The sequence below is a fragment of the Rhizopus delemar genome, genomic scaffold (assembly GCF_000149305.1).
Source record: "Rhizopus delemar RA 99-880 supercont3.5 genomic scaffold, whole genome shotgun sequence".
NCBI classification, from domain to species: domain Eukaryota; kingdom Fungi; phylum Mucoromycota; class Mucoromycetes; order Mucorales; family Rhizopodaceae; genus Rhizopus; species Rhizopus delemar.
Genome location: NW_027137831.1, coordinates 970,964 through 995,905, shown reverse-complemented (window position 1 = coordinate 995,905; position 24,942 = coordinate 970,964). Strand labels below are relative to the sequence as shown.

The window sequence follows — 24,942 nt, the reverse complement described above, 5'->3', positions numbered from 1 at the left end:
CCATGGGCATCTTTATTAAAACAAGGAAAGGTTTATTAGTTCCTTATACGCAGTTCGGAGTTTCTTCACAGCTGTACTAGTGGCAGAGGTATCATTTTCGTCAGATTCGCTATGGGAATCTTCGTCTGAAATAAAAATAAAGGGTTCCTCATTGCCCTGATCACCAGTGGCATCTTCTAAGATGGTTCTCAACAAAGATCCCAATGGACGGCCTATAACGCCTATTTTCTTTCCTCATTATTTTCAGCACATTGCCTTTTTTAAAGACGAATGTTACAGTATCTAAACATAGCCAACCAAGGCTTTCGAATGATGTATAGAATACATCAGTACGCTTAATTGTAGCCCCGCACAGGCTTCCAAAGAGATGGACGGTAAATCTTTCATTTAGCCCAGAGCGAGTTATTGTCGCAATAAAGCATTCTCTTGCTGCAGTTTACGTATCTCATTACTAGCAGCAACTAATTTTGCTTGCAATCGTTGGAGTTGCTTGTTGTCGGGAGACATGGAAGAATTACCTAAAAAGGAAAAAAACAACGAAAAGTGATGGGAAGCGGAAAGTTTGTATATACAGACACCCCAAATTAATTATGGGACGAAGAATTTTATTGAGGAAAATTTTAACCTCATAACAAAATAAACTTGTCTTTTTCTCATCCATCAATACATTAAGAAAAAGTCTGCTCAAATCTCTAAAGACTGCACCCGACCTTTAATTATATCTGAAGATGAAACAAAAGTAAAGCATTGGGGGTTTTTTATCTTCTTAGAACACATCATACGATTAGAGAGATTGCAGAACCTGTTGGATAGAACAGGTCTACTGTGCAAGACATAAAAACCAAGATTGATGACTATGGCAGCCCTTTGCCTCACAAGCAAACAGGTCGTCCATTGAATATAAATGAAAGAACTGAAAGGTACTTGAACAGGATTATTAGAGAGGATCCTTTTGCCTCTTATAAAGAAATAAATGTGGAATTAGCAAAGCTAGATGTTTTTGTCTCTATAGAAACTCTTCGATCGTATGTCGGTCGACTTGACTTCAAATCGTTCAGAGCAGCTCATAAGCCTAGATTGACTGCAAGACATCGTAAAAGTAGGCTTCGTTGGGCGAAGGAACACTTCAATTGGACAGAAAACCAATGGAGAAGCGTTGTTTGGTCTGATGAGTCGTGTTTTTATGTAGAAGGCAGTAAACGCGGGAAAAGAGTGCTCAGGAAGGAAGGAGAGCGTTATGACGAAAGAAATATAATACCCACAGTCAAGTGGGGTGGAGGTGGTGCTATGGTTTGGGGATGTTTTTGGGGAGGAGGTTTCGGACCTTTAGAAATTATTGATACCAGTTCCGTAGACCAAGAAACATATATCAATATTTTGGCCAATAGGTTCCATCCTTGGTTTACAAATGTCACGGCACATCAGGAGAGGGATTTTATCTTCCAAGAGGATGGTGCTTCCTGTCATACAGGTGGCTATGCTTGATGGTGGAATGAGACCCACCAAATCAGGGGGTTTGAGTACTGGCCTGCTCAAAGCCCTGATTTGAACCCCATTGTGCATGTTTGGAATGCTTTTGAAGGGCGAATTGAAAGAAAAAGATCGTCGATCAAAAACTTGGAGCAATTGAAGGTGGCTCTACGAGAAGAGTGGGAAAGAATGGATGATGAGTTTGGGGACCGATTAGTTCGAAGTATGAAAAGACGGTGTGAAGCAGTTATCAAAGCTAAAGGCGGCGCAACAGAATACTGAGAATCATTTTATGCATATATTCTTAAAATAAACATGTGAATCTTTCTTTCCTCAAAGCTTGCAATCCCAAGCTTAAGTATACAAGTATTAATTGGTCTTGAACTTACATGCCATATTTTTTAAATTTTTTGTTTCAATATTTTGTCCGGAAATTTATTTGGTGTGACTGCAGTCACTTTATTTTAGTAAAAGGAATCTCATATGATCCTAAATAATATGTTGACATAACTTTGGAATCATTTATAACATTATTCCCAGCACAGATCAATAAAAGACTTTGATTAGATTTTTATATTAAGCTTTATTCATATTAACTTCACACAGTCAAATGTATGGCGTAGTTGTAATATAGTTTATTGATGATATGAGCATGTTGAATAAGGAATGACAATTACTTACCGGATCATCATTAAGTCATGTAAACATTTATCCTAACTGAGATATTATTATTAGCCATAATATCCAATCACGGAACTAGAGGATTTTATATTCATCCGTACCGTCTCCTTAAATAGTCCTACATCCAGAGTTATCTGAAACCATCCCAATAGCATAATTGACAATACAAGCTAGGAACAGGCTAAACTAATAATTAGAAATAGTAATCATCTATTCTGTCGAATTGATCATAAATCTGTCCTAATTCTTTATCCGTATCATGTCTATAATTACTCTCACTTTTTAAATGTAGAATTTATCATATTCAATCTTAGTTATCTTAACTTAATAAAGAGATACCAAGTTCTAACAGTATTTCTTTATCTTTGTTGTTATACTACTTTTACCTAAAACTCCCCCTATCCTAAACATACAGCCTTCTTCACTTCCTCCCATATCTTTTTTACCCTTGATCCCAAAAGGGGTTTTTAGCTTCCATTCAACTTTTTATTGATCTGACCAGGGCGAAAACGATGCAATATTGACATCATGCGCCCAAAGTGGTCATTAATTTTTATAAATAAAAATCAAAATTTAAACATATATACAAACAATCTTTCACTTGTCATGCGCCAAGTTGCTTGCTAGATAATTATTAATATTCACTAATAAAGAAGGAATATCACTGCCTTGCTTCAGGTTACTTTTCATTTCTTAATAAAGTTTTCATTGAAAATAAAGAAATTCACTGCGTGCCTACATCAACTACAGTACAACATGTCCTCAGATACTTTATGATTCTACTATCGAGTATCGCATCTATTGTTTTCCAATAAAAACAATTTACTTCGAAACTTAAGCCGCTTCATACTTTTTTTTTCTAAAACTGCAATACTTTCCTAGCACACCTACCTAGTTTAATATTGTACCAATGCTTGTAGTTTTGCATTTTTTTTTTTCTTCATAATAAGCGACGCTGGAAAAATTGCGGAAAATCCAAAATTTTCGAAGTAGATAATTTTCCTACAAAAAGGTTAAACGATTCATATACAAGGGTGAGGTTCCCGCCTACGAAACAATATGTACGGGTGTATATATACATTAATAGTAATTTATCATATACATCGTTGCACGGATAAAAACTAATATATTAATACATTCTAAAATTTTTGTAGTACATGCACAATTTATTTCCGTCTAAATATTCTAAACATTTTAAAGTGAGCACTGCTATAAACTTTTGTCCAATTTTTGTTAGTTTTATTTTTTGTGAGCAAAGTTTCACATATTTACAATCATCGGCGTACTTTTTTTCACTCAAACATGTTAGTGCATTTTCCTATGAAGCTTGAGGTACTTCTACGTGAAGAACCATACAGAAAAGCACGCAATCTTCGTCTTGAATTTAGTACTTAATTAAAAGCCTAGAAATATGTGCGAGGATGGAAAATAAATAACATGGAGTAGTTACCTTCACTGAGTGAAGTGTTCTTAAGAAGAAATTAAAGATGAAAAATGAACGAGACAGGACAATAGTTGTGCAATCTGATCAATCCATTGATCAATAACACTGAAACTTGGCTTAGAATAATTCATGCTGATAATCGAAACCTTCGTTTAACAAGATACAATATATACAGTGGGTCAAAATACCTCACAAACTTATGATGATTTTTACTTATTTTTGATGTAATTCCATGAAAAATTGTCTCAATCATTTCAAATTTAAAATATAAAGCCATCCATGTGTACACTAATGCGTGACGAAATTTTAAACTCAGACAATTAGCTGAGATTTATTAAGAGACAGATACTTAAGCTCGGTCTATTTGTGAGGTATTTTGACTTTATTAATATCTGGTTGATCCACCTTTTTCAGCAATGACAGCTTGTATTCTTTCTGACATACTGTCAATATACTTCAAGCATTGATCCTTAGTAAAGGAATTCCACTCTTTTTCCACTCTCTGCCACAGTTCGTGCATGCTTTTTGCTCTATTTTCGTACATACTTAGCTTCAGCTTAAGATGGTGCCATATATGCTCCATTGGATTCAAATCAGGACTTTAGGATGGCCAGTCATCAATGTAACACATGCAGTAGTCTTCCATATACTGTTTTGTTGACTTTGATCGGTGTTTTGGGTCGTTGTCATGCTGAAAAATGGACGATTTCCAATCTAGGCCATAGTACCCGAGCGTGTCTTTAAGGCTTGTGCCAAGGATTTCTTGGTATACCTCTGAATTCATGGTGCCATCATACATCTGACATGCATACCCGGGTCCCTCACTGGTTATACAGCCCCACAACATGATACCACCACCACTATGCTTCACTGTAACTTCAATGTGATGAGGCTGAAGACGGTCTCCTTTACGCTTCCAGTAGTATTTACAGCCATCCGAGCCCCAAATATTAATTTTGGTTTCATCCGAGAAAATGACACGTCGCCAGTCGTGAATGGTCCAATACTGATGCTTTTTAGCCCAAGCTAATCGAGCTTTCTTGTGCTGTGCAGTGAGTAAAGGCTTCTTCTTTTTTATCTCAGCAAAAATCTCCACAGAATGCAAAGCGTTAATAGCGGATTGGTACGACATAGAATAGCCCAACTCTTCCAACTTCAGGTGGACCTCCTTGGCAGTCCTTAATGAGCCGTTTAGGACCTCTCGCTTGATTAGACGACGAGTGATGTCGCTTACAAGGCGTTGTTTGCCACCTTTCTTGCGAATCCGGTTAGGCATCCACTTATTTGCATGGTTGATAACGGTGTTTTGATGCACTCCAAACCGTTTTGCAACAACATCAGTCAATAAATCATGCTCTATTGCTGATTTGATGTCCATTTGAGTTTCGTATGGTAAGGATTTGGGCATTTTTGCAGACAGATGGATGATGCTGTAGATGGAAATTTACTTACGGATTAGCGAAAGAAAGAATAATCAATTCTTTTCCAAAGTTTAAATTTTATGTCCCGGGGTGACTGCGCTATCCGGGAAATATTTAAAACTTGCCGCAACATTGTTTGGAATGACCTATGGCGGAGAAAAGAAATAATTGATGGAAGTCAAAATACCTCACAAATAGACCGCCTCCAGTTCATAGTTACTTATTCGCTCATTTTTCAATTTCCGTCGTCGGAACTTTGTGCAAATATACTCAACGTATTGGACAGCACCTGTGCGAAATTTGAGAAAGATGCAAATATTATTGAGTAATCCAGAAGACTACAACCTCAAAAAGTGCTGAGGTTTGTGAGGTATTTTGACCCACTGTATATATAACTGCTGATTGCATAAAATAAAAAGAATAACTTTTTATCTCGTTTAATTTTGGAATAATCTGATAAATCATTTTTTTTAAACGCATCAAAAGTTATTACTTTATTGCACTATTTTTTTTTACATCAATGGTCCTGACAAAAAGACAAAACGCTACCCGTCGCATCAGCAGTTCAACTACCAATGCTGATTCTGTTGCTACCTCTTCTCGTGCAAACAATAACATGGCTACTACTGTTTCTGAAGAAAAAGTTTGTGGATCCCATCATAATGATATGATGATGGATATTGATGATGATGCTACTGAAGATCTCAGTAATGAAGACAATAACAGGGATGCTGTTATTTCTTCTAGGCATCTGGATAGTAGAACTACTACTACTATTATGGCACCTTTTGGTGAACAAGAAAACAATAAAAACACTGATACAAATAGTGTTTGGGCTAATGCTACTACCACTCGTAGTTTTGGCAAGATCATTTCTGAAGAAGAAATGGAATTGAAACTAAAGCAAGATATACGATGCTTAAAACAAGAAGTCTACAATGCAGTACAAATGGCTGTTGTTACTAGTGTAGATGATCCTAATTTCGATAATATTTGGGCTCGTGAATTTAAGCTTAAAGATAAGCTTAACAAAGCTACTGAAACGTATAAAAGTATGTTTGGTTGTGACCCTATTGCGGTAGACAAAAATTTAACAATTCCTCCCAATTTGACTTTGTGGCAATAGGAAGGTAAGATCTTCGATCAAAATAAACACAAGTATAAAACCCCAGATGACTGTGTCTCGGATTTTGAAAACATACCATGTGCCCATAAACGACCTATCGGTACATATTGGAAGGATTATATTATTACTATCTTGCCCGGACCAATCTTGGCTTGGTATGATACACGTTTAGAACAGAAACCAGAAACAACATGGAATAATTTTAAATCCTCGTTTATTGAACGCTATGGAATTAACCCTGTTGTACAAAAAGAATCGCTCTGAATGCACTTTTGGGCATGAAATATCATCATCATGAAGATATTCATGACTACATACAGCGTTTCAATGATCTACGCGCTAAAGCTAAAATGCAGGATATAGACACTTTGAAATGGTGTTTAACAGATCCTTTGCCTGCTGACCTCTTCAAAGATGTGGAGAAAGACTTTCGGGATAAAGACCTTATACCAGAAGAGACGGTGGACATTCTGGCTTTTCATCAAACTATTTACAAGAAGAGCCAAGAAAAGCGAAATAGCTTTAGTAAAAAGAATAATCATGATAGAGATTCTCGACGTTACGAAAATTCAAAATCTCATCACAATAGTCACCGTATTCATAAAAAGAAACATTGTATTATACATCCTACAAGCGCTGATCATGATACAAAAGATTGTCGGACTCGCGCCGCTTGTATCAAGAAGGGTATTTGTTTCCACTGTTTTAAAACTTGGAACCCTAGCCATCAATGCAAAAATTCAAAGAACAAGGATAATAATTCAAAAAGACCCTTGAAAAGAAACAAGAAAAAAGGTGATGCTTCGCCTAAAAACAATATTGTGCCAATGGAAGTAGATGAATCTTCTTCATATGATAGCTGTGATACAGATAATGATAGTAATTTGCTCTTTGCTGCTGCAAAATTGGACAAACCTAAACAGGATTGTAAGTTCAAAACAAAAATTGACACACAATATTTCCAAACACCACCGGAAGGTTTAATAACTGATAACAGTATTTATCTACCTGTTACTATAGAACATGTTCGGTGTTGGGCACTTTGCGACCCCGGAGCAAACTTCTCATGCATCTCGCCCACTTTATGTCAATTTTTAAAGTTAAAGAATACATTAAATAAGCATGGTCTCATTACACTTATAAGTGATGACAAAATCGAGCGTGATGGTAAAACTGAAAAAGAAGTTTATATTGAATATGGTGATAGAGCACTGTATTCTCAATTGGAAATATTCAAAATATTTAATAATAATGTACATGCGTCAATTGGCACAGATTTATTATTTAAATTGTGTATTACTTTAATATTGGAGTAACTTGGGATGATGAAAATCATAATCCTATTATTCCTATTATTGAACCATATTCTTATACTCCAAATGAAGATCCATATTTTTCACCTATAGAGCAAGAATATTTGCTAAAGGAAATAGAACCTTATATTGTTGCGAATAAAAACATACCAAAATCTGCTTATTACACAATACCTGGTAGTGAAATTAAACTGCCTTTGAAAAAGGATGCACAATCTGCATATCGTAGACAATATCAAATAAATGAATGCCATGTACAGGCTGTAAAAGATCAAGTCCAAAAATGGATTGAATTAGGAATTGTTGAACGAGCACCTCCTAATATTCCCTACAATTCACCATTATTGACAGTACCTAAAAAGGATCCAAAAACGGGTGAATACGATAATAAAAACATCAGATGTGTAGTTGACAGTAGACTCGTCAATAATAATCTTGACAAGAGACGTATAGATAGGTTTCCATTACCTTTAATATCAGACCTTCATCGTATAATGAGTCGATATATTCTCTTTACAACAATTGACTTAAGTCAATGTTTCCATTCCTTTAGGATTAGGAAAAGTGATCGTCCTTTAACTGCATTCACAACACCTGATGGTGTGCAACTTCAATTCCAGCGAGCTCCTTTTGGTTTGACACCAATTTCGAGTGTTGTTCAACGTAGTTTAACAAGTTTGTTTGCTGATCTTGACTACGTGGTAAATTTCATCGATGATATATACATATTATCAGATAACAACTTTGAAAAGCACAAGCAACATGTTCAAACTGTCTTAGAACGGTTGACATTGCATAATCTGCGAATTAATACAGATAAGCTCCATGTTGCGCAAAAATCAATATACGTGCTCGGTTTTTGCTTGAATGAAAAAGGCTTAACATTAGATCAAAGAAAAGTTGCAAATGTGCTAGACTGGCCGGATGATGTAAATAATTCAAAAGAATTAAGTCATCGTCTTGGTGTTATGAACTACTTTAGAGATCATATCCCAAATATATCGCAATTGACTGCACCATTAAACCAATTGAAAAATCATCCAAATTTGAAAGCAGTTTGGACTAATGAACATTCTAAAGCAATTAGAAAGTTGAAAGAAGCATTAGTAAATGCGCCGGTAATTAGTGTACCCAGCTTAAAATATTCATTCCATTTGGTTACGGATGCTTACGATTATGGAATTAGCGGTTGCTTGTATCAAGTAATCAATAACGAAATAAAATATATTGTCTTCGTAGCGCGTACATTATCGCCTACAGAAAGAAGATATGGCTCAACGCGACGTGAGTTGTTAGCTGTCGTATATTCATTCACAAAATGGAGAAAATGGTTGTATGGCAAACATTTTCATCTATTTGTCGACAATAAAGCTTTGTTGGAAATCAACAGAAAAGAAACTAAAATAGCTAACAGAGCCATAGAAAGTTACTATGAAACCATTTTCGAAATGGAATTTGACATTACCTATTGTGCTGGAATGAGAAACATTTTAGCTGATAAACTTTCGCGTCTGTTTTACCCTGATGTGGAAAACACGCTGGCCAGGGATGAAGCATATGCTGGAAAAGAGAATGGTAATGAAGTAAAAGGAAACAAAAATAAAGAAAAATCTATAAGGCAAGCTGTTAGCAATACGTCACAAAGTGATACAAAGAAACAAAAGGCTAGAGCATTTCATGATCTGGAAATTGATGACGATAACATCAGTCCAGATAGTGAACACGAAGAAAAAGAATCATTAGTACTAGCTGCTAGTCATTTAGATAACTATAAAATTATTGATAATCTTGATGAACGACAAAAGCTTATTGAAAATGTACATGCTTTAGGTCACTATGGTGTAAACCAAACAGAACTAAAAATAAAGCAAGATCATGGCTTTTACTGGAAAGGCTTAAGAGAAGATATAACAAAATATATCAATGAATGTCCTAAATGCTCAAGGCATAATTTAGCCAAACATGCTTATCACCCACCAAAAAGTATCTGTCCTAATGGCATATGGGATCAGATAGCTATTGATCTTGGAAGTTTTGATATAACTTCAACCAATGGAAATAATTTCCTTTTGGTAATAGTCGATCTATTTAGTAGATTTGTTGTGCTGAGGGCGATTAAAACAAAGTCTGCTTTAGATGTAGCATTAGCCTTGGTACAAGTATTCTCGATGTTCGGCTATTCAAAGTGTTTAATTCACGATAACGGACTTGAGTTCAAAAATAAGCTATTAAAGGCAATAAAAGATCATATGGGTGTAGAAGAATCCTTATCTCTACCTTATACACCAACAGGCAATTCAGTAGCTGAAGCTAGTGTAGGCTCAGCAAAAAGAATTATAATTAAAATGTTGGAAGGATACAATGAAGCATGGGATATGTATGTTGATGGTACTGCTTATGCAATGAACCAACATATTTCAAGGTTGCATGGTTTAAAACCATTTGAAGCTATGTTCAATAGAAAGGTAAATGATCTTAAAGATTATACCAAGAGCATGCGACAGATTGAGTTTAATGAAGAAACAATAAATGTTGAAAAACTCAAAACTGCTATTGAAAAATTCAATAACACTACTCTACCAGAAGTCCGTGAGCAAATATTGGAAACGCAAAGAAAGGACAATGAATACTTTGTTAAAAAACATCGTATATTAAATAACCCATTCCCAATTGGATCGACAGTAATGATAAAGAACATTGAAGGCAAAAAGTCAAAGACTGACTCTAAATATATCGGACCTTTTACTGTTCACAACCATACGAAAAATGGTAATTACGTTCTTACTGATTTAACAGGCAGTTTATTTGACAGAAATGTACCAACATCTCAAATAAAGTTAGTATCAAACGATACAAACAAAACGAACGATAACAAAGATATCTATGAGGTACAAGCTATCATTAATCATAGAGAGATAGCACCAAGCAAATTTGAATACTTGACAAGTTGGGTTGGATATCCAGGTGAACAAACTTGGCAAAAACAGTCTACTTTCCAAGGTACTGATGCTATTAAAAAATATTGGGAACGAAGAAAAGCTGATGGAAAACATGCTTTTAAAACAGCGAATTCTAGTATAAAAAGAAAGTCATTATTTGGCAATGAACAATCTACTAAAGGTAGAAAAAGAACAAGAGCTTCTAAAAAGTAAAAATTGCTCTTTAAGATTTTAAATGGTGCATATACTATCAAAAGTTGGAGATCTTTTCCCTTCAATTATCATTTTTATCCTTAGAAACAAAGATTTTTGAGATGACAAGGTTTTAACGATGCCAATGATAGTCTAACTAGAAGCACATTATATATTACATTGGATATAAATTTATATTAATAATTTGTATATTATTTTATTTTGGTTTTTTTTTCTTTTTTACGGTTTATCATGTTATTTTATTGTATTTCAACAATGATTTACTGTATCTTGTGGAATTACATTTTCGCATTAACTTTAATGCTGGCCAGGGATGATGATCAATCCATTGATCAATTACACTGAGAGTTGACTTAGAATAATTCATGCTAATAATCGAAACCCTCGTTCAACAAGATACAATATATATATACAGTAGGTCACAAAACTGCTGCAAGGAATTGCAAAATTCAGGTTTTACAGCTGGTTGTCCATGGGTACTGCACCAAACTATCTCAAACCTTGACTGTTTGTACCTCAATAGAAAGTGCATTTATTCGTCGATTATCGGATATGGGCAATGGTTATTGGTGGAATTTGAGATCGCTAAAGGTAGTATTATGAACATCCGACATTTTTTACTTGTTCACATATGTTTTAAATGACGAATTTTAATACGACCCAACCGGTTGCTATCATAATTTTTCACATTCTTGACATGATTAGAATGATGCCAGTATATAAAAGCGCTTACAATTCCTTTACTTTAGATTTTATATTCCCTTATTTAAATTATTTCTCTTTTTTACCCTATCATCAATCGCATGCCTAAACGGCTGTCAGAGGAGAAAATAAACGATCACAAACAGGCATTAACCGCATCCACATCAATGTATGATATTTCCAAGGAGCCTGGATTACATTAATCAACTGTTAGTAGATACTCTAGACGGCTGTTTTCAAGTAGGACAGTAAACACAGGTGGTAGACCTACAGTAGTCTCCAAAGTGACGAAGCGGTTAATCAAAAGAAAAGTCATGGAATGGGTTCTAAAGGCTTCTAAAGAGGTGTACCGGGAGCTGGTTGGATTTGGCTATGATATCTCATACCAGTCAGAAATTAACGTACTGAAATCAATGGAGTTCCATTTTCTGATAGAAAAAAAGAAGCCATTTCAGACAAAAACACATATGTAGCATCAGTTAGAACGGGTCAAGGAGCATCAGGATTAGGCAATGAGTGACTGACAGCAAACAGTGTACTTTAATGAGACCAAGCTCAGCTTATAGGGCTTTGATGATGCTGATCACTATTGGAAACAGCCAAGTGACCTTCTTCAACATCATGACCTGGATTTTGCAATCAATCACGGAGCTAGCAAAATGATGCCCTGGGGTTGTATAATCTCTGAAGGACCAGGATATGCTTGCTAAATTTACGATGGAAACTTGAACTCGGGTGTTTACCAGCATATTTTGAACACTACGCTTCGTGATACTACGAAGTACTACAATTTCGACTGGTCCAACATTTAGTTTTAGCATGATAATAACACAAAGCACAAGGCATAATCTACAATAGCCTAGTTATGTAGTCACCAAGAGAGCTATGTTAACTATTGGCCAGCTTAGATCCCCGACTTAAATTCAATCGAGCACGTAGGACATCAATTGAAGTTGAAATTCAACTATTACGAATATAGAGCAAAGAACATGGATGTGTTTTGGGAACGAGTTGATGAAATATGAAATGACTTCCATAAAGATCTTTGCCAAGGACATGTAGATAACATTCCGGAAAGAACTCAAGAGATTATTAATAGAAAAGTAGGACCAACTAAATATTAATAAATAAGTTCATTCCGTTCAAATTTTCATTTTTTCAAATTTTCAAATTGCGCGCCTCATACTTCCTTCAATACTTATCCAATAGGGCATAAACTCTTTCTGATTTTTCAAGACATGTAGAAGATTTACTATGTGGGAACAGAGGCAGTTTGTGCCATTGTAACAGGATGTGCGCTACAAAAACCAAGAAATGTGGATTCCTAGCAGCAGTTTTGTGTACTACTGTATATACAGTAGGTCACAAAACTGCTGCAACCTTAGTTCAATTCTCGCTTAATTCCATGTTCCAGACAAACTAATGCACAGAAGCTTCTTTCCTGTTAAAGTATAAAAGTACCTTCTGTTGTACTTATATTAATGCTATTAAAATGACTTGTGTGATACTAGTTGAGGAGGAAAGGCTTACGATATGTGAGAAATTCCATATTCTGATTTTTGCAAAAAAGTGCCATTTTCATGAAGAAGCTGTGAGCTCTTTTTTTGCCTTAATAACAGCTTCAGCTCTTAGTTGCATGGTATCAGCATATTGTTTGCAAAGATAGAAAATAAACTTGTTCCATTCCATATCAACGTTTTCCCATAGATAATCAACGGCACACGCATGTGTGTCATACAGTTGTTGGAATAATTGTTCGAATGTTTTGCAATTTTATACATTTTGCTTTGTATCTCTGCAGTCAGATAAGATAGAACTACGTACAATACCTCATTAGAAAGCGACAGCCGTCGGATATAACATATAAAAAGATAGCAATACGGAATTACTTCCATATATAGTAAGATCAAATTGCGTCAAGCATATGCATTCGAACAATTTTTCCAACTCAATGCATTCTATAATGATGATATCGTTGCCGCTTCTGACATCACAATTACAGCATTACTAAATGATGTAATAATGAAACAACGCTTTTGCTTTTAGTCAGAGCTTAAAATATATAAATAAGGCTGGATTTTGCAGTGTTTCCCTTCTATCTCGTACAGCCTATACTTCTTTATATCATGGTACATACTTTATCTCGTAGCAAGCAAGAAAGCATCCGGTCGCTGTTGAAAAAGGGTTTATCATACTCAGAGATTATGAAACATGTTCCAGGGGTAGCAAGGTCCACTTTGAGCAAGTACAAGGGCTTGTATACACCTGAACGTACTCGAGGTCATGCTGGTAGAAACACTACTATAAGCTCAACAACAAAGAATTACCTGAAGAGAGAGCTTGTAAATGGTTCACTTAAGACTGCAAAGGACATATGGTCATATTTAAACAGTATTGGTCATAAGATAGGCTATTTTGGTACAGTAAAAATGCTTCATAGTATGGGTTTCAATGCCCAAATTAAGAAGAAAAAGCCTCTCCTCAAAAAATGTCACATGGAAGCTAGACTAAAATGGGCTAAAGCTCACAAAAATTGGACAGAAGATGACTGGAGACGTATAGTGCTTTCTGATAAGACCAAGATTAATGTTTGGGGTTCAGATGGCTGTAAGTACTTTTGGAAACGACCTGGTGACAAATTGCAGCCTCATCATCTTGACCTTACAGTCAAAGGAGGAGCTGGCAGTGTGCTGCTTTGGGGTTGTATGACGTGGGATGGTCCTGGATATGCCTGCGCAATTGAGGATGGTACTATGAAAGCATCCGATTATGTTCATATCCTGTCAACTACACTTATGGACAGTCTGAAGTACTATGGTTACGAACAGGAAGCTATTTATTTTCAACAAGACAACGATCCTAAGCACACATCAAAGCTTGCTCGTGCTTGGTTTAAGGAAAATGGGTTTAAAGAAGAGCATACTTTCAATTGGCCAGCTCAAAGTCCCGATTTGAATCCTATAGAACATCTCTGGCACCATTTAAAGCTGAGGCTGAGCTTATATGAAGGTAGGGCTAAAGGAGTGCATGATCTCTGGTCTAGAATCGAGAAAGAATGGAACTCTTTTACCAAAGAGCAATGCCAAGCATATATCAAGAGTATGCCAGCTCGTTGTAGAGCAGTTATTAAAGCTAAAGGCGGTTACACACGATATTAAATAAAAGATGATTCAATTGGAAAAATTGTTCGAATGCATATGCTTGACGCAATTTAATCTTACTATATATGGAAGTAATTCCATACCCCTGAATTTCTATATGCTATATGTCACAACTATCGCTTTCTAATGAGGTATTGTACGTAGTTCTATCTTATCTGACTGCAGAGATACAAAGCAAAACGTATAGAATTGCAAAACATTCGAACAATTATTCCAACAACTGTACGACGCGCGCCTTGTATTGCGCAGGTTCAACGCTGGTGTGTACAAGACCGGAGAGCTCGCTGCCAGAGACTTAAGTGGCTTAGGTTCGGATATTTGCAGCCAGACCGTGCGAAACCTTCTTAAAAGCTCCAAATTTCAATTTCGACGAAAACCAACAGCTCTTCCTTTAACGCATTCTTCCCAAAAGGCGCTCCTTCAGTTTGCCAAGAAGCATATAGGTTGGACAGAGGAAGCCTGGAAAGGAGTAGTCTTTAGCGACGAAACAAAAATCAATCGTTTGGGTTCAGATGGTAAACAATGGAGTTGAGTACAAGAAGGAAGGCCTCTGCAGGATCACAACGCCAACCAAACTTATGAGCATGGAGGCGGTAGTATACTACTTTGGAGCTGTTTAACAGCAAACGGAATTGGATATATCACTCAAGTGCTCGAAGGTTTAGATTCAGAGCTGTATTGCAAGATTATGACGGAGGATATGCTCTCTTCATTAGAAGAATACGATATGTCAAAGGATGACATTATATTTCAACATGATAACAATCCAAAGCATACATCTAGACTAACACAAAAATGGTTCGTAGATAACAAGGTGCAGCTACTGGATTGGACAGCATATTCACCCGACTTAAATCCTATAGAGAATTTATGGAATTACTTAAAAGTCCGGCTGTATGCTTATGAAACTGCACTCGTAAGTATGAAAGAACTATTTGAACGGGTTGCAGATATTTGGTACAATGAAATTACAAAGGAATACTGCGAGCAGTTAGTATGCAGCATGCCGCAAAGACTACAACTTGTTTTAAAAGAAAAGGGCGGTGAGATTAATTATTAGCTAATAAAATAAAAAATGTCGACAAAAACCCAAAAAATTGTTCATTTTGATTTTGATTTTTGATTGGATATTTTCCAGCATTTACGCATAGCACGTGATATGCTTACAGTGTAGTAAATAGCTGAGAAGCAGTGTTTCATAATGGTTTGTGCTGAGCGCTGATTGGGGATTATGCGAAGCAGATTCAGTACGAAATGTGTAAAAGGCGGTTCAAAATGAACAATTTTTTGAGGTAGTGTACAGTAAGGGACAAAATCAGTCCGTTTTTTGGTTTTTTCACAATGCCTCTCCGAGAATTACTTTTAGAGCTCCGCTTTACTGACACTAAATTTGGACATAAACTGGACAAAAATATTGGTGTAATGTAATTGCTTCTAGCTGCATTTCTTCCGTAGTTATGGCGGAAAAAGTAATTTTCCGTGATTGCTGCTAACGCCCGATTTTGCATTAGGTACCATATCTCCAGAAACAGTCACCGGATTGACTTGAAACTTAGTTTGGTATGTCTTATGACGTCAATGAACGCTTACGCGTTCTCATATTTTAGCTCATTTCATTTTTTTACATCTTTTCTTTTTCCCCTTTTACCTCATCTCAGATTAGCCAAACACGCCATGACAGCAAAGAATGCCGACAAATATGCCCAAATTGAAAACATGTTGAACCACTCCACTCCATGGGATGTAATTAAAAAAAAAGTAGGCTGTGGAAAGTCCATGCTTCGAAGAATTTCAAGGAAAACCAAGATGCAGTCAAAAAATAGCGCGGGTAGACATCGTTTACTCACACCTAGGGAGGAAACCAAAGCAGCTAGAGATATACAGTGAGCGACAAAACTGTCCCAATGTTTTGTAATTTTCTCTTTTATGGCTTGTAGCGTTATAGTTATCATATTAACCTATGGCTTGTTGTATATCATTCGATAGCCAAAGCCTTGTAGAAGTAAACAACATAAAGCAAAGGCCTATTGAAGTGCCGCAAATGGAGATAGAGGGGATGGAAAACAAGCGGTGCATTGGGACAGTTTTGTCGCATTTTCAAAAAAATATAAAATATGATAAAATATCGACCCACAAGTTGCATAGAGGTACCAAACTGCTTACAAATGCGCATTGTATGTCTTTAAGCTGATCTTTACTCACTGCTAAAGTTTTAAACTCCTACTGATTTATTACTCGCCCATTATATCTCAACATGAAACAAGTCCCTCAAGAAACAGTTGTTCAAGCAATTTCACTACTTAAACAAGGTAAGTCGGTTCGGGAAGTGGAAGGTTCTACTGGTTTAAGCAAGAGTACGGTTGGGAGACTCCGAAAATCCCATTGCTTTGGACTTCGAAAGCCAAAAGGCGGCCGACGCAAGATTTTATCTATGGTTGATGAACGTTATTGTGTGCGTCAAGTGACCAAAACACGCAGGTCTAGTGCAGTAAAGGTGGCTAAAGAACAAGAAAAGGATATTGGAAGGAAAGTAATTGCCGTGACTGTGCGCAGAACCCTCCGTAAGGCCGGTCTTGGTGCAATTGAGAAGCCGAAGACGGCTTTGCTTAGTGCGAAAAATATCTGCAAGAGGCTTTCTTGGTGCATGGCTCACAAGGACTGGACTGTAGATGACTGGAAACGTGTTACTTGGTCAGACGAGACGAAAATAAATAGATTTAACTCGGATGGACGCACCTGGGCTTGGATTCGATCGGGAGAAAGCTTGAAATCCCATCATGTCAAGATGACTGTTAAGCATGGTGGAGGCAGTAATATGCTGTGGAGCGCCATTACCTATGCTGGAGTCGGTTGGATGTGCAAGATCAATGGCAATATGGATAAAGCATTGTACAAAGAGATTTTGGAAGATGAATTGGAGCGTACTACCGAGTTTAACATCGATAAATTAGAATTGGAACGTCAGCAGGTGATTTTTTAACATGAGAATGATACTAAGCATTCGATCAAATTAGTAGAAAATATCTTAAACAGCAGCTCTACAACATCCTGGAGTGGCCTGCACACTCTCTGACTTCAATCCAACTGAGAATATGTGACTATTGTTAAATAGACGGCTGAATGATTATGAAAAAGCACCAAAAGGCATGAATGAATTAGACGAACGAGTAACTAAAGTTTGGTATGACTTAATGAAGTCGGAAAAGTGTCAAAAGGTCATAAAAACAATGTCTAAGCGTATAAAACAATGTATAAAGAATAAAGGACGTTGGACTGACTATTAATATCAAATAAATAAACCACTTTATATTTTTTTGAAAATGCGACAAAACTGTCCCAATGCACCGCTTGTTTTCGATTCCCTCTATCTCCATTTGCGGTACTTTAATCGGCCTTTGCTTTATGTTGTTTACTTCTGCATGATGTTGGCTATCGGATGATATACAACAAGCCATAGGTTAATATGATAACTATAACGCTACAAGCCATAAAAGAGAAAATTACAAAACATTGGGACAGTTTTGTCGCTCACTGTAAGACTAGGCTTATCTGAAAGCGCATCTGATGCCTCCTTTGACGTTAAAAAAACAGATCGATCAGTCAATCCAAAAACAATTACTCGTACATTCAAACGCAAAGGTCTAAAATCGGCTAAAAAAAGACGGCACTTCCACTTAGTAATGACAGGCAAAAGGCACGATATGATTGGGCAAAAGCTCATAAAGGCTGGTCCGAGACTGATTGGGAACGCGTTGTCTTTTCTGATGAGACAAAGATCCAAAAAAGAGGGTCTAATGGTCTCGAATACGCTTGAAAAGAGGATAATGCACCTTATCGAGACCATCACTACGAGAAGAAACATGCTTATGGAGCAGGCGGGATTATGCTTTGAAGTTGCATAACTATACATAGAGGGGGCTACATGTCCTGGCTACAAATTAATGTAAATGGTGAGCTATACACATCAGTACTTGAGGAGGAATACAAGGAAACATTGAAGTACTATGGCCTGCAAAGTAGTGACATGATCTTTCAACAAGATAATGCAAGCATTCATTGTGCTTCGGCTCCTTCAAAATGGTTCCAAAAGAGCAAGGTTAAGCTCCTGAGTTGGCCAGCATACTCTCCTGACCTTAATCCAATTGAAAATGCATGGGCCATGCTTAAAAAGAGGGAACAGATGACGAGACCACCCCTTCCGTGATTGAGGCTGATCAAGCATTTTTTGACCGGGTTTCGAAGCTTTGGTATGACCTAGCAACTCCAGAGTGCTGTAGAAACCTTATTCACTCCATGCCCCGTCGAGTTCGGGACGTAATCCAGCGTAAGGGCCGTGATACCAAGTACTAATTAAAATTCAAAGAAATAAAAATCCGTTATTTTCAATATATCTTCTTATAACATGTCGGAAACTAAAAAATACCAATACCGACAGATATTGTCAGATTTGTTAAAAAAAGAGGTAAACTTTTCGTCAGCAAAGCGGAGCTCTAAGTATGATTCCCGGCGTGGCATTGCGAAAAAACCAAAAAACGGACTGATTTTGTCCCTTACTGTAGATGGAACCCAAAAAAATGCGTAATCTTAGATCCCACAGACCAACCACTAAAGTACACTCTTTACGGAGATGTTCTTGCAGCTCTACCTTCCTTCTCTTATCTTGGAATCCTATTTCGGCCAGGTGGATATCTCAACACTTTTGGCTTACTCAGCAATAATATCAACAAAGCACTAGCTATGATGAACCAACTATCGTCAATTGGTATTAACCCCAAAGGCTTTAGCCTACTTCTTGCTACTAGATTCTATACCCAGATAGTTCGTGCTCAATTAGAATATGGACTTGCAATAAATAAGATAACATCGCTCCTAGCCAAGAAATTAGAAGATGCACAAAACATATGCCTACGCAGAATCTTTGGCGGCTCTAGTCGATCCTCTGTCAAAGTGATGCTGCATCTAACTAAGCTTCCTACAATGCAAGAACGCACTTATATATTGCAAGCCCAATTCTTGTTACGATCACTAACTCTACCGGACGATACTCTGCTTACCTGCCTATTACCTCATATACGTCGTTCGGACAGCCATTCATGTTGGTATAAGCTTTCCAAATCACCATTATGGGCACAGTGCCTACCCCAACCAGAGCAATTAGACAAACGTACCCTTAAAAAGATTCAACTACAGTTCCGGCAAGACAATCTCAACCAGGCGCGATCATCTCGACACTCTATACTTCTTTCTCAATGTCGCCCAACGATATCATTAGACCCCATCCTTTGGCTACCAATGACAAAAACAGAAAGAAATAGATGTGTACGCTGGCGTCTTGGCTGGCTACCAGGCGGCAAACTAGAACCCTGTCCAAGACATCCTATACAGATGCTTACAAAACAACATGCAGTAAGATGTCTCGATATGCACCACCGCTTACAAATGCCAGAAACAGTCCAAGATCCTCTATCGTTCCTTCTCAACAGATTACCAAACAGAATACCATGTTCATCTCACTCCGCCTCTCCATGGTTTATTCGTTGGCCGGTCATCTGTACTATACTTTATGAACTTGACTACCTATTCCATCATAAGGATCAACCGCCACCGCCATTTCAACCAGGGCAAAGATTCCTCGATTGGCTACCCTCTTCCCTTCACTAGTGACATTCACTTGTTTCCTTCACTCTCCCTCCCATATCTTTTTTACCCTTGATCCCCAAAGGGGTTTTTAGTTTCCATTAAACTTTTTATTGATCTGACCAGGGAGAAAACGATGCTATATTAGACATCATGCGCTCAAAATGGTCATTAATTTTATAAATAAAAACCAAATTTAAACGTATATTGGACACAACACTTCGGGGAACAATGGAGTACTATAATATGGATTGGTCTACTGCGTATTTTCAGCACGATGGTGACCCAAGGCATCGTTCCAAGTCAACCGTCCAATGGTTAAAAGCTAATGGTGTGAACTACATTGACGACTGGCCAGCTCAAAGTCCTGATCTTAATCCTATTGAGCATCTTTGGCATCATTTGAAGTTGAAGCTGTCGTTATATGACAAGAAAGCCAAAGGTGTCCATGAATTGTGGGAAAGAGTTGAAAAGGAATGGAACTCCTTTGATAAAGAAGTTTGCAGAAGGTATTTTGACACTATGCCTGCACGTATTAAGGCAGTGATTGATGCCAAAGGTGGATCTACTCGGTGTTAAGTCATCTGTAATATAATAAAAGTAAAGGGAAAAAACTCTAAAAATAAACACCCAACACTTCCATCGCTTTTGCGGACTGTTAAATAATAATCTGAGATTAAAACTTTCATGATATGTAATAGACAGCCCAACAAGTATGTCATAAAGTTTTTGCATGATCTAAGTCGCTGTGTATTCTCACAGAGGCTAAAAACTGAAAAAATATCTGACGTTTTTAGAGTTTTTTCACCCACTGTATAATTCAAATTACTTACACTTATTGGATCTCAATTGACCTAATACTTTATCTCAACAACTTATATCAAACCTATCGAAATCCGATATCCTAACGAACCTTACAATATTAACACCATCAAAGGCTGCGGTTTGTGGTTTTATTTACTTTTGAACCTTATTCATTTTTTGAACTTTATTTCAAAATCAAACTTTATTTCAAAAACAAACCTTATAACTAAATCAAACCTTATAACGAAAACGAACCTTATATCAAAAATGAACCTTATATCAAAAATGAACCTTATATCAAAATGAAACCTTATTTCTCCTTTGTTTATAAAATAGACAAGTTTTTATTTCTATTTTACTTCACTTATCTTATATTCTTTTTTATATAAATAACCAATAAATCAAGTATCTTTATCTCTGAATCTTTTGGTATAACACTCTTAAAACACAAACAAGACAAGTCCCTTGAAGCAAATTATTTTCATTGTAAACACTTTCAAACCTCTTATCAAACTACTTTATTACAAACAAGTCTGATCTACTTAACAAGATCTGGTGGTCACTCACAACAAGCGAATCCAATATTAACAGTTTAATTCAAGTCTTATTTTTTTTTATTCCTTTTATCAACTTTATTCTACTTCAAAACCGTAAACTCTTACAAGCTGTAATGTATCGTTAGGCTTTCGGGTTTCGATATGTTTGATATAAGTTGTTGAGATAAAGTATTAGGTCAATTGAGATCCAATAAGAGTAAGTAATTTGAATTATAGGCTTGTTTGTATATAGTGACCACCAGATCTTGTTAAGTGGATCAAACTTGATTTGTAAAGTAAAATGTAATGAAATATAATAAAAAGATAAAATGGATACAATGAAGATAATTTGCTTCAAGGGAATTCGACTTGTTTATAAAAAATTAAGAAAAATAGATTTTGTCTTTTCAAGAGACTATTTATTCAAAGTAAAAATCGGTTTTTGAATAGAAGTGAATTTAAGTGAACTGATGTGAATTGAAATAAAAGATATGGGGATATTTATATAAAAATAATAGAGAGAAAAGAAAAGGAAATAAGGTTGATATTTTTACTTGAGTCAATATTTCTACTTGAGTCGATGTTGTGTATTTCAGTTAAATTACTGAAGTAAGTCGATTTCAAAGTCAGTTGTACCGTCCAAAATTTTATAGATGCCTTCATCATTCTCGTTACACAAGCCATTGTAACTTGATAGTTATGATGTATATAGACGTGCTTACGGAGGTAAATTTAGGTGTTTGGATGTTAAAGTTGATAGAGTTTTTCTTGATAAGAGTAAGATTTAAGCAAAAGCTTGTTATATTTGTCGATAATAGTGACCACCAGATCTTATGTGTAAGATCAATACGACGTTTCTTGAGAAGGTATTAGGATTTAAAGTATATGATAAAAATAGCAGGAAATTTATAGGTAGAGTAAGCCTGTTTATAATATAAGTGATTCTTTATTGAAATGAATAAGATATCGAATAATAATATCAACGAAAATAATTGTTGGGATATTTATACTAGTTGTGGTTGTTGTTTTTTTCTTTTTCTTTTTCTTTTTTTTTTGAAGTTTCTTTCATTTTTCTATTGTTACTTTGTAGTATGTTTAGTTTAGGTTGAGTGTTTTAGAGAAGTTTTTCTTGGAATTTTTAAAGTAAGGTACTGTAGTGACCACCAGATCTTTTAATTAAGATCAAATAAAGGTAAAGATAAAAAAAATAAAGGGATCAGGAACTTTTTATGAGAAGGTTGCCTGTTTATTGAATAAAACATATAAAATAAAATGTGAGTAGAACTGTACTGTCCTTTTTCTTCATCTAAATAGTTGGGATATTTATATTGTTAATTTTTTTTTCTTTTTGACTTTTCATTTTTTTGACCTTTCTCATTTTTTTGACTTTTTTCATTTTTTGACTTCTTTGTCACAACACCAAGAATGGAGTCTTCTACGTTCGTTGTGCTACTGTGACTTGTTAGTACTTGGGACTTGGCTTGTGTTAAAGTGATGTAGATTTGTTTAAATTGAGGTTTGAAGTCTTGAATGACTTGAGTTTAGGTAACTTGATTGAACGTTTAACAGTTCTTTAGAGTAAATTGTCTTTGAGTAGTGACCACCAGATCTTTTTAGATCAATAAGGTTAAGAATAAGATTGTTTATAAACGATAAAAATAAAAGGGATCTTTCTTGATTTGTGATAACTCGGGTATCAGATCAGAAAGAATAAGTAAAAATAAAAAGAAAAGAAAAGGTAATTGTGACCCAATAAGAAAAGATTGCTTTTTAAGCGCAAGAGGATTTGATTTATTGAATTTATTGGATCATGTTATTTTGTTTAAAATTATTCATCTTATTTATATAAAAATTGGCGTGGCTTATTGTTTGTGTTGTTTGAAATCTATGTCGAACGACATCAATGTCGTTGGATATCAAAATTATTCTTGTTGTTATTTTAAAGGTTGGCTTGTAGTAAGTGAGTTAAATTGGGTAAAGTTTGCTTGTAGAGCTTGATTTAAGGTAGTGATTGCCTTGTAAGTTGTTGTTTTGTATGGAATTTAAGCAGATGCTTGATAAGTAATGACCACCAGATCTTATGTGTAAGATCAATACGATGTTTCTTGATAAAGGTTAAAGTAGAGTAAAAAGTTTAGGTAAACAGGGACTTTCTTGTTAAAGTTTGTTAATTATTGAGTAGAAATATATGATTTATTTAAACTAACTGACAATTTCTTCATAAAAAGATGGGATATATATATGATAATTTTTTTTTTTTCTTCTTTTTTTTTTTTTTTTTTTTTTTTTTTTTTTTATTTTTGCGGCTATTGTTATTTCTTTGACAATGGTTGTTAAAATAACTTAAGTTATTTTAACAATCCATGTCGGAGTTGTTTCGTACTTCGTCCAAAAAGAGACCATTCTCACAGATTCCCGGACCACGAGAAGAATCGTCCTCGATTCTAGTCCATTTATCCACCTGTTTCATTCTGTTTGTGAGTGCTCGATATAGGCCATATCCAGGAATTATAGCCTTCAATAGGATCTGTTTTGCTGCCATGTACGTAGCTACTGATTCTGGTTGTGCTGTTGGTCGTCTGAATTTGAAGTGTGCCCAATGGGTAGTGTTACGAGTGAGCAATTCGCACAAGTCATCCCTTTGTTCTTGAAGCCTTGCTATTTCTCTTATGGTTGTTGTGTATTGGTTATATTGATTTCTAATAAGTTCTTCGATATTGTTTAATAGCTCTTCGTCATCCTCCTTCTCCCAACTGTCTTCTTGAAGCTCGTCTTGAAATTTGACTCCGAGTTTGGCTTGTATGTTCTCAATGGTGTACATAGCGTACTCTTCTTTTGTTCTTTTTATTCCATTAACCTCGTATGTGCTGTTTTCAGGTCCAATATTGCAATTTTCCCACATCTCTAGAAAATCTAGCGTGGCAGCTAAAGTAACTTCAAGTCCTTGTTCTTGGTAAAGCTTAGTCAGGTAGGTTTCTAAGTCCATTGTAAAATCTTCTCCATTTGCAGCAGCAGAATGGCTATTTTGCGATTGTTCACCGGTAGTATTCATGTTTTAATATTGGTTTTTTTTTTTTTGAATTTTCCTTGTCCTTATATATATATATTTTCGTTTTCTTCTTCTTTTTGTTTATTTTATTGAGTTGAAGGTCATCAGTATTCTTCAATGAAGCAGATCATTTGTTTGTTCATCCAGGTTGGTCATGATACTTCTTTCATTTTCTTGGCACCATTGAACTTTAGGTAACAAATAAGGCTTCATCCTATTTCCATGTATTCTTCTAAGCTTTATGTCATGAGGATCCATGCTTTTGATATGATATGTTCCTTTTCCAAGTATATGCTGTATCACATATGGTCCTTCCCACTTATCTTGTAACTTTGCTGACCATGATGTTGACAAATAATCTCGGTAAATGAGAACTATATCCCCTAATTTGAACGGTGGTTTCAGCTCCTTGCGTTCATCGAGTATCTTATTCTCAATCTGCTTTT

The 24,942-nt window shown here is 35.9% G+C and overlaps 7 protein-coding genes across 7 annotated transcripts; 4 read left to right on the top strand and 3 right to left on the bottom strand.

Annotated features, from left to right (window-relative positions):
- Positions 1-4,196: 4,196 nt before the first annotated feature.
- On the bottom strand, positions 4,197-5,003 carry RO3G_07124 (uncharacterized protein; the record flags this gene model as incomplete). The annotated part of the gene is made up of 1 exon (XM_067661714.1): positions 4,197-5,003. One exon carries the CDS (start codon positions 5,001-5,003, stop codon positions 4,197-4,199), a length of 807 nt encoding a protein of 268 aa, XP_067517815.1.
- A 533-nt stretch (positions 5,004-5,536) lies between these two features.
- On the top strand, positions 5,537-10,607 carry RO3G_07123 (uncharacterized protein; the record flags this gene model as incomplete). Its single annotated transcript, XM_067661713.1, has 4 exons — positions 5,537-6,094; positions 6,143-6,308; positions 6,506-7,309; positions 7,456-10,607. 4 exons carry the CDS (start codon positions 5,537-5,539, stop codon positions 10,605-10,607), a joined length of 4,680 nt encoding a protein of 1,559 aa, XP_067517814.1.
- Positions 10,608-12,232: 1,625 nt separating this feature from the next.
- On the bottom strand, positions 12,233-12,591 carry RO3G_07122 (uncharacterized protein; the record flags this gene model as incomplete). The annotated part of the gene is made up of 2 exons (XM_067661712.1): positions 12,233-12,422; positions 12,563-12,591. The coding sequence occupies 2 exons, from the start codon at positions 12,589-12,591 to the stop codon at positions 12,233-12,235; spliced, it is 219 nt and encodes a 72-aa protein (XP_067517813.1).
- An 844-nt stretch (positions 12,592-13,435) lies between these two features.
- RO3G_07121 (uncharacterized protein) lies at positions 13,436-14,467 on the top strand (the record flags this gene model as incomplete). The annotated part of the gene is made up of 1 exon (XM_067661711.1): positions 13,436-14,467. One exon carries the CDS (start codon positions 13,436-13,438, stop codon positions 14,465-14,467), a length of 1,032 nt encoding a protein of 343 aa, XP_067517812.1.
- Positions 14,468-16,901: 2,434 nt separating this feature from the next.
- Positions 16,902-17,450, top strand: RO3G_07120 (uncharacterized protein; the record flags this gene model as incomplete). The annotated part of the gene is made up of 1 exon (XM_067661710.1): positions 16,902-17,450. One exon carries the CDS (start codon positions 16,902-16,904, stop codon positions 17,448-17,450), a length of 549 nt encoding a protein of 182 aa, XP_067517811.1.
- Positions 17,451-20,338: 2,888 nt separating this feature from the next.
- On the top strand, positions 20,339-20,686 carry RO3G_07119 (uncharacterized protein; the record flags this gene model as incomplete). The annotated part of the gene is made up of 1 exon (XM_067661709.1): positions 20,339-20,686. The coding sequence occupies one exon, from the start codon at positions 20,339-20,341 to the stop codon at positions 20,684-20,686; it is 348 nt and encodes a 115-aa protein (XP_067517810.1).
- A 3,114-nt stretch (positions 20,687-23,800) lies between these two features.
- RO3G_07118 (uncharacterized protein) lies at positions 23,801-24,499 on the bottom strand (the record flags this gene model as incomplete). The annotated part of the gene is made up of 1 exon (XM_067661708.1): positions 23,801-24,499. The coding sequence occupies one exon, from the start codon at positions 24,497-24,499 to the stop codon at positions 23,801-23,803; it is 699 nt and encodes a 232-aa protein (XP_067517809.1).
- Between the last annotated feature and the right edge of the window lie 443 nt (positions 24,500-24,942).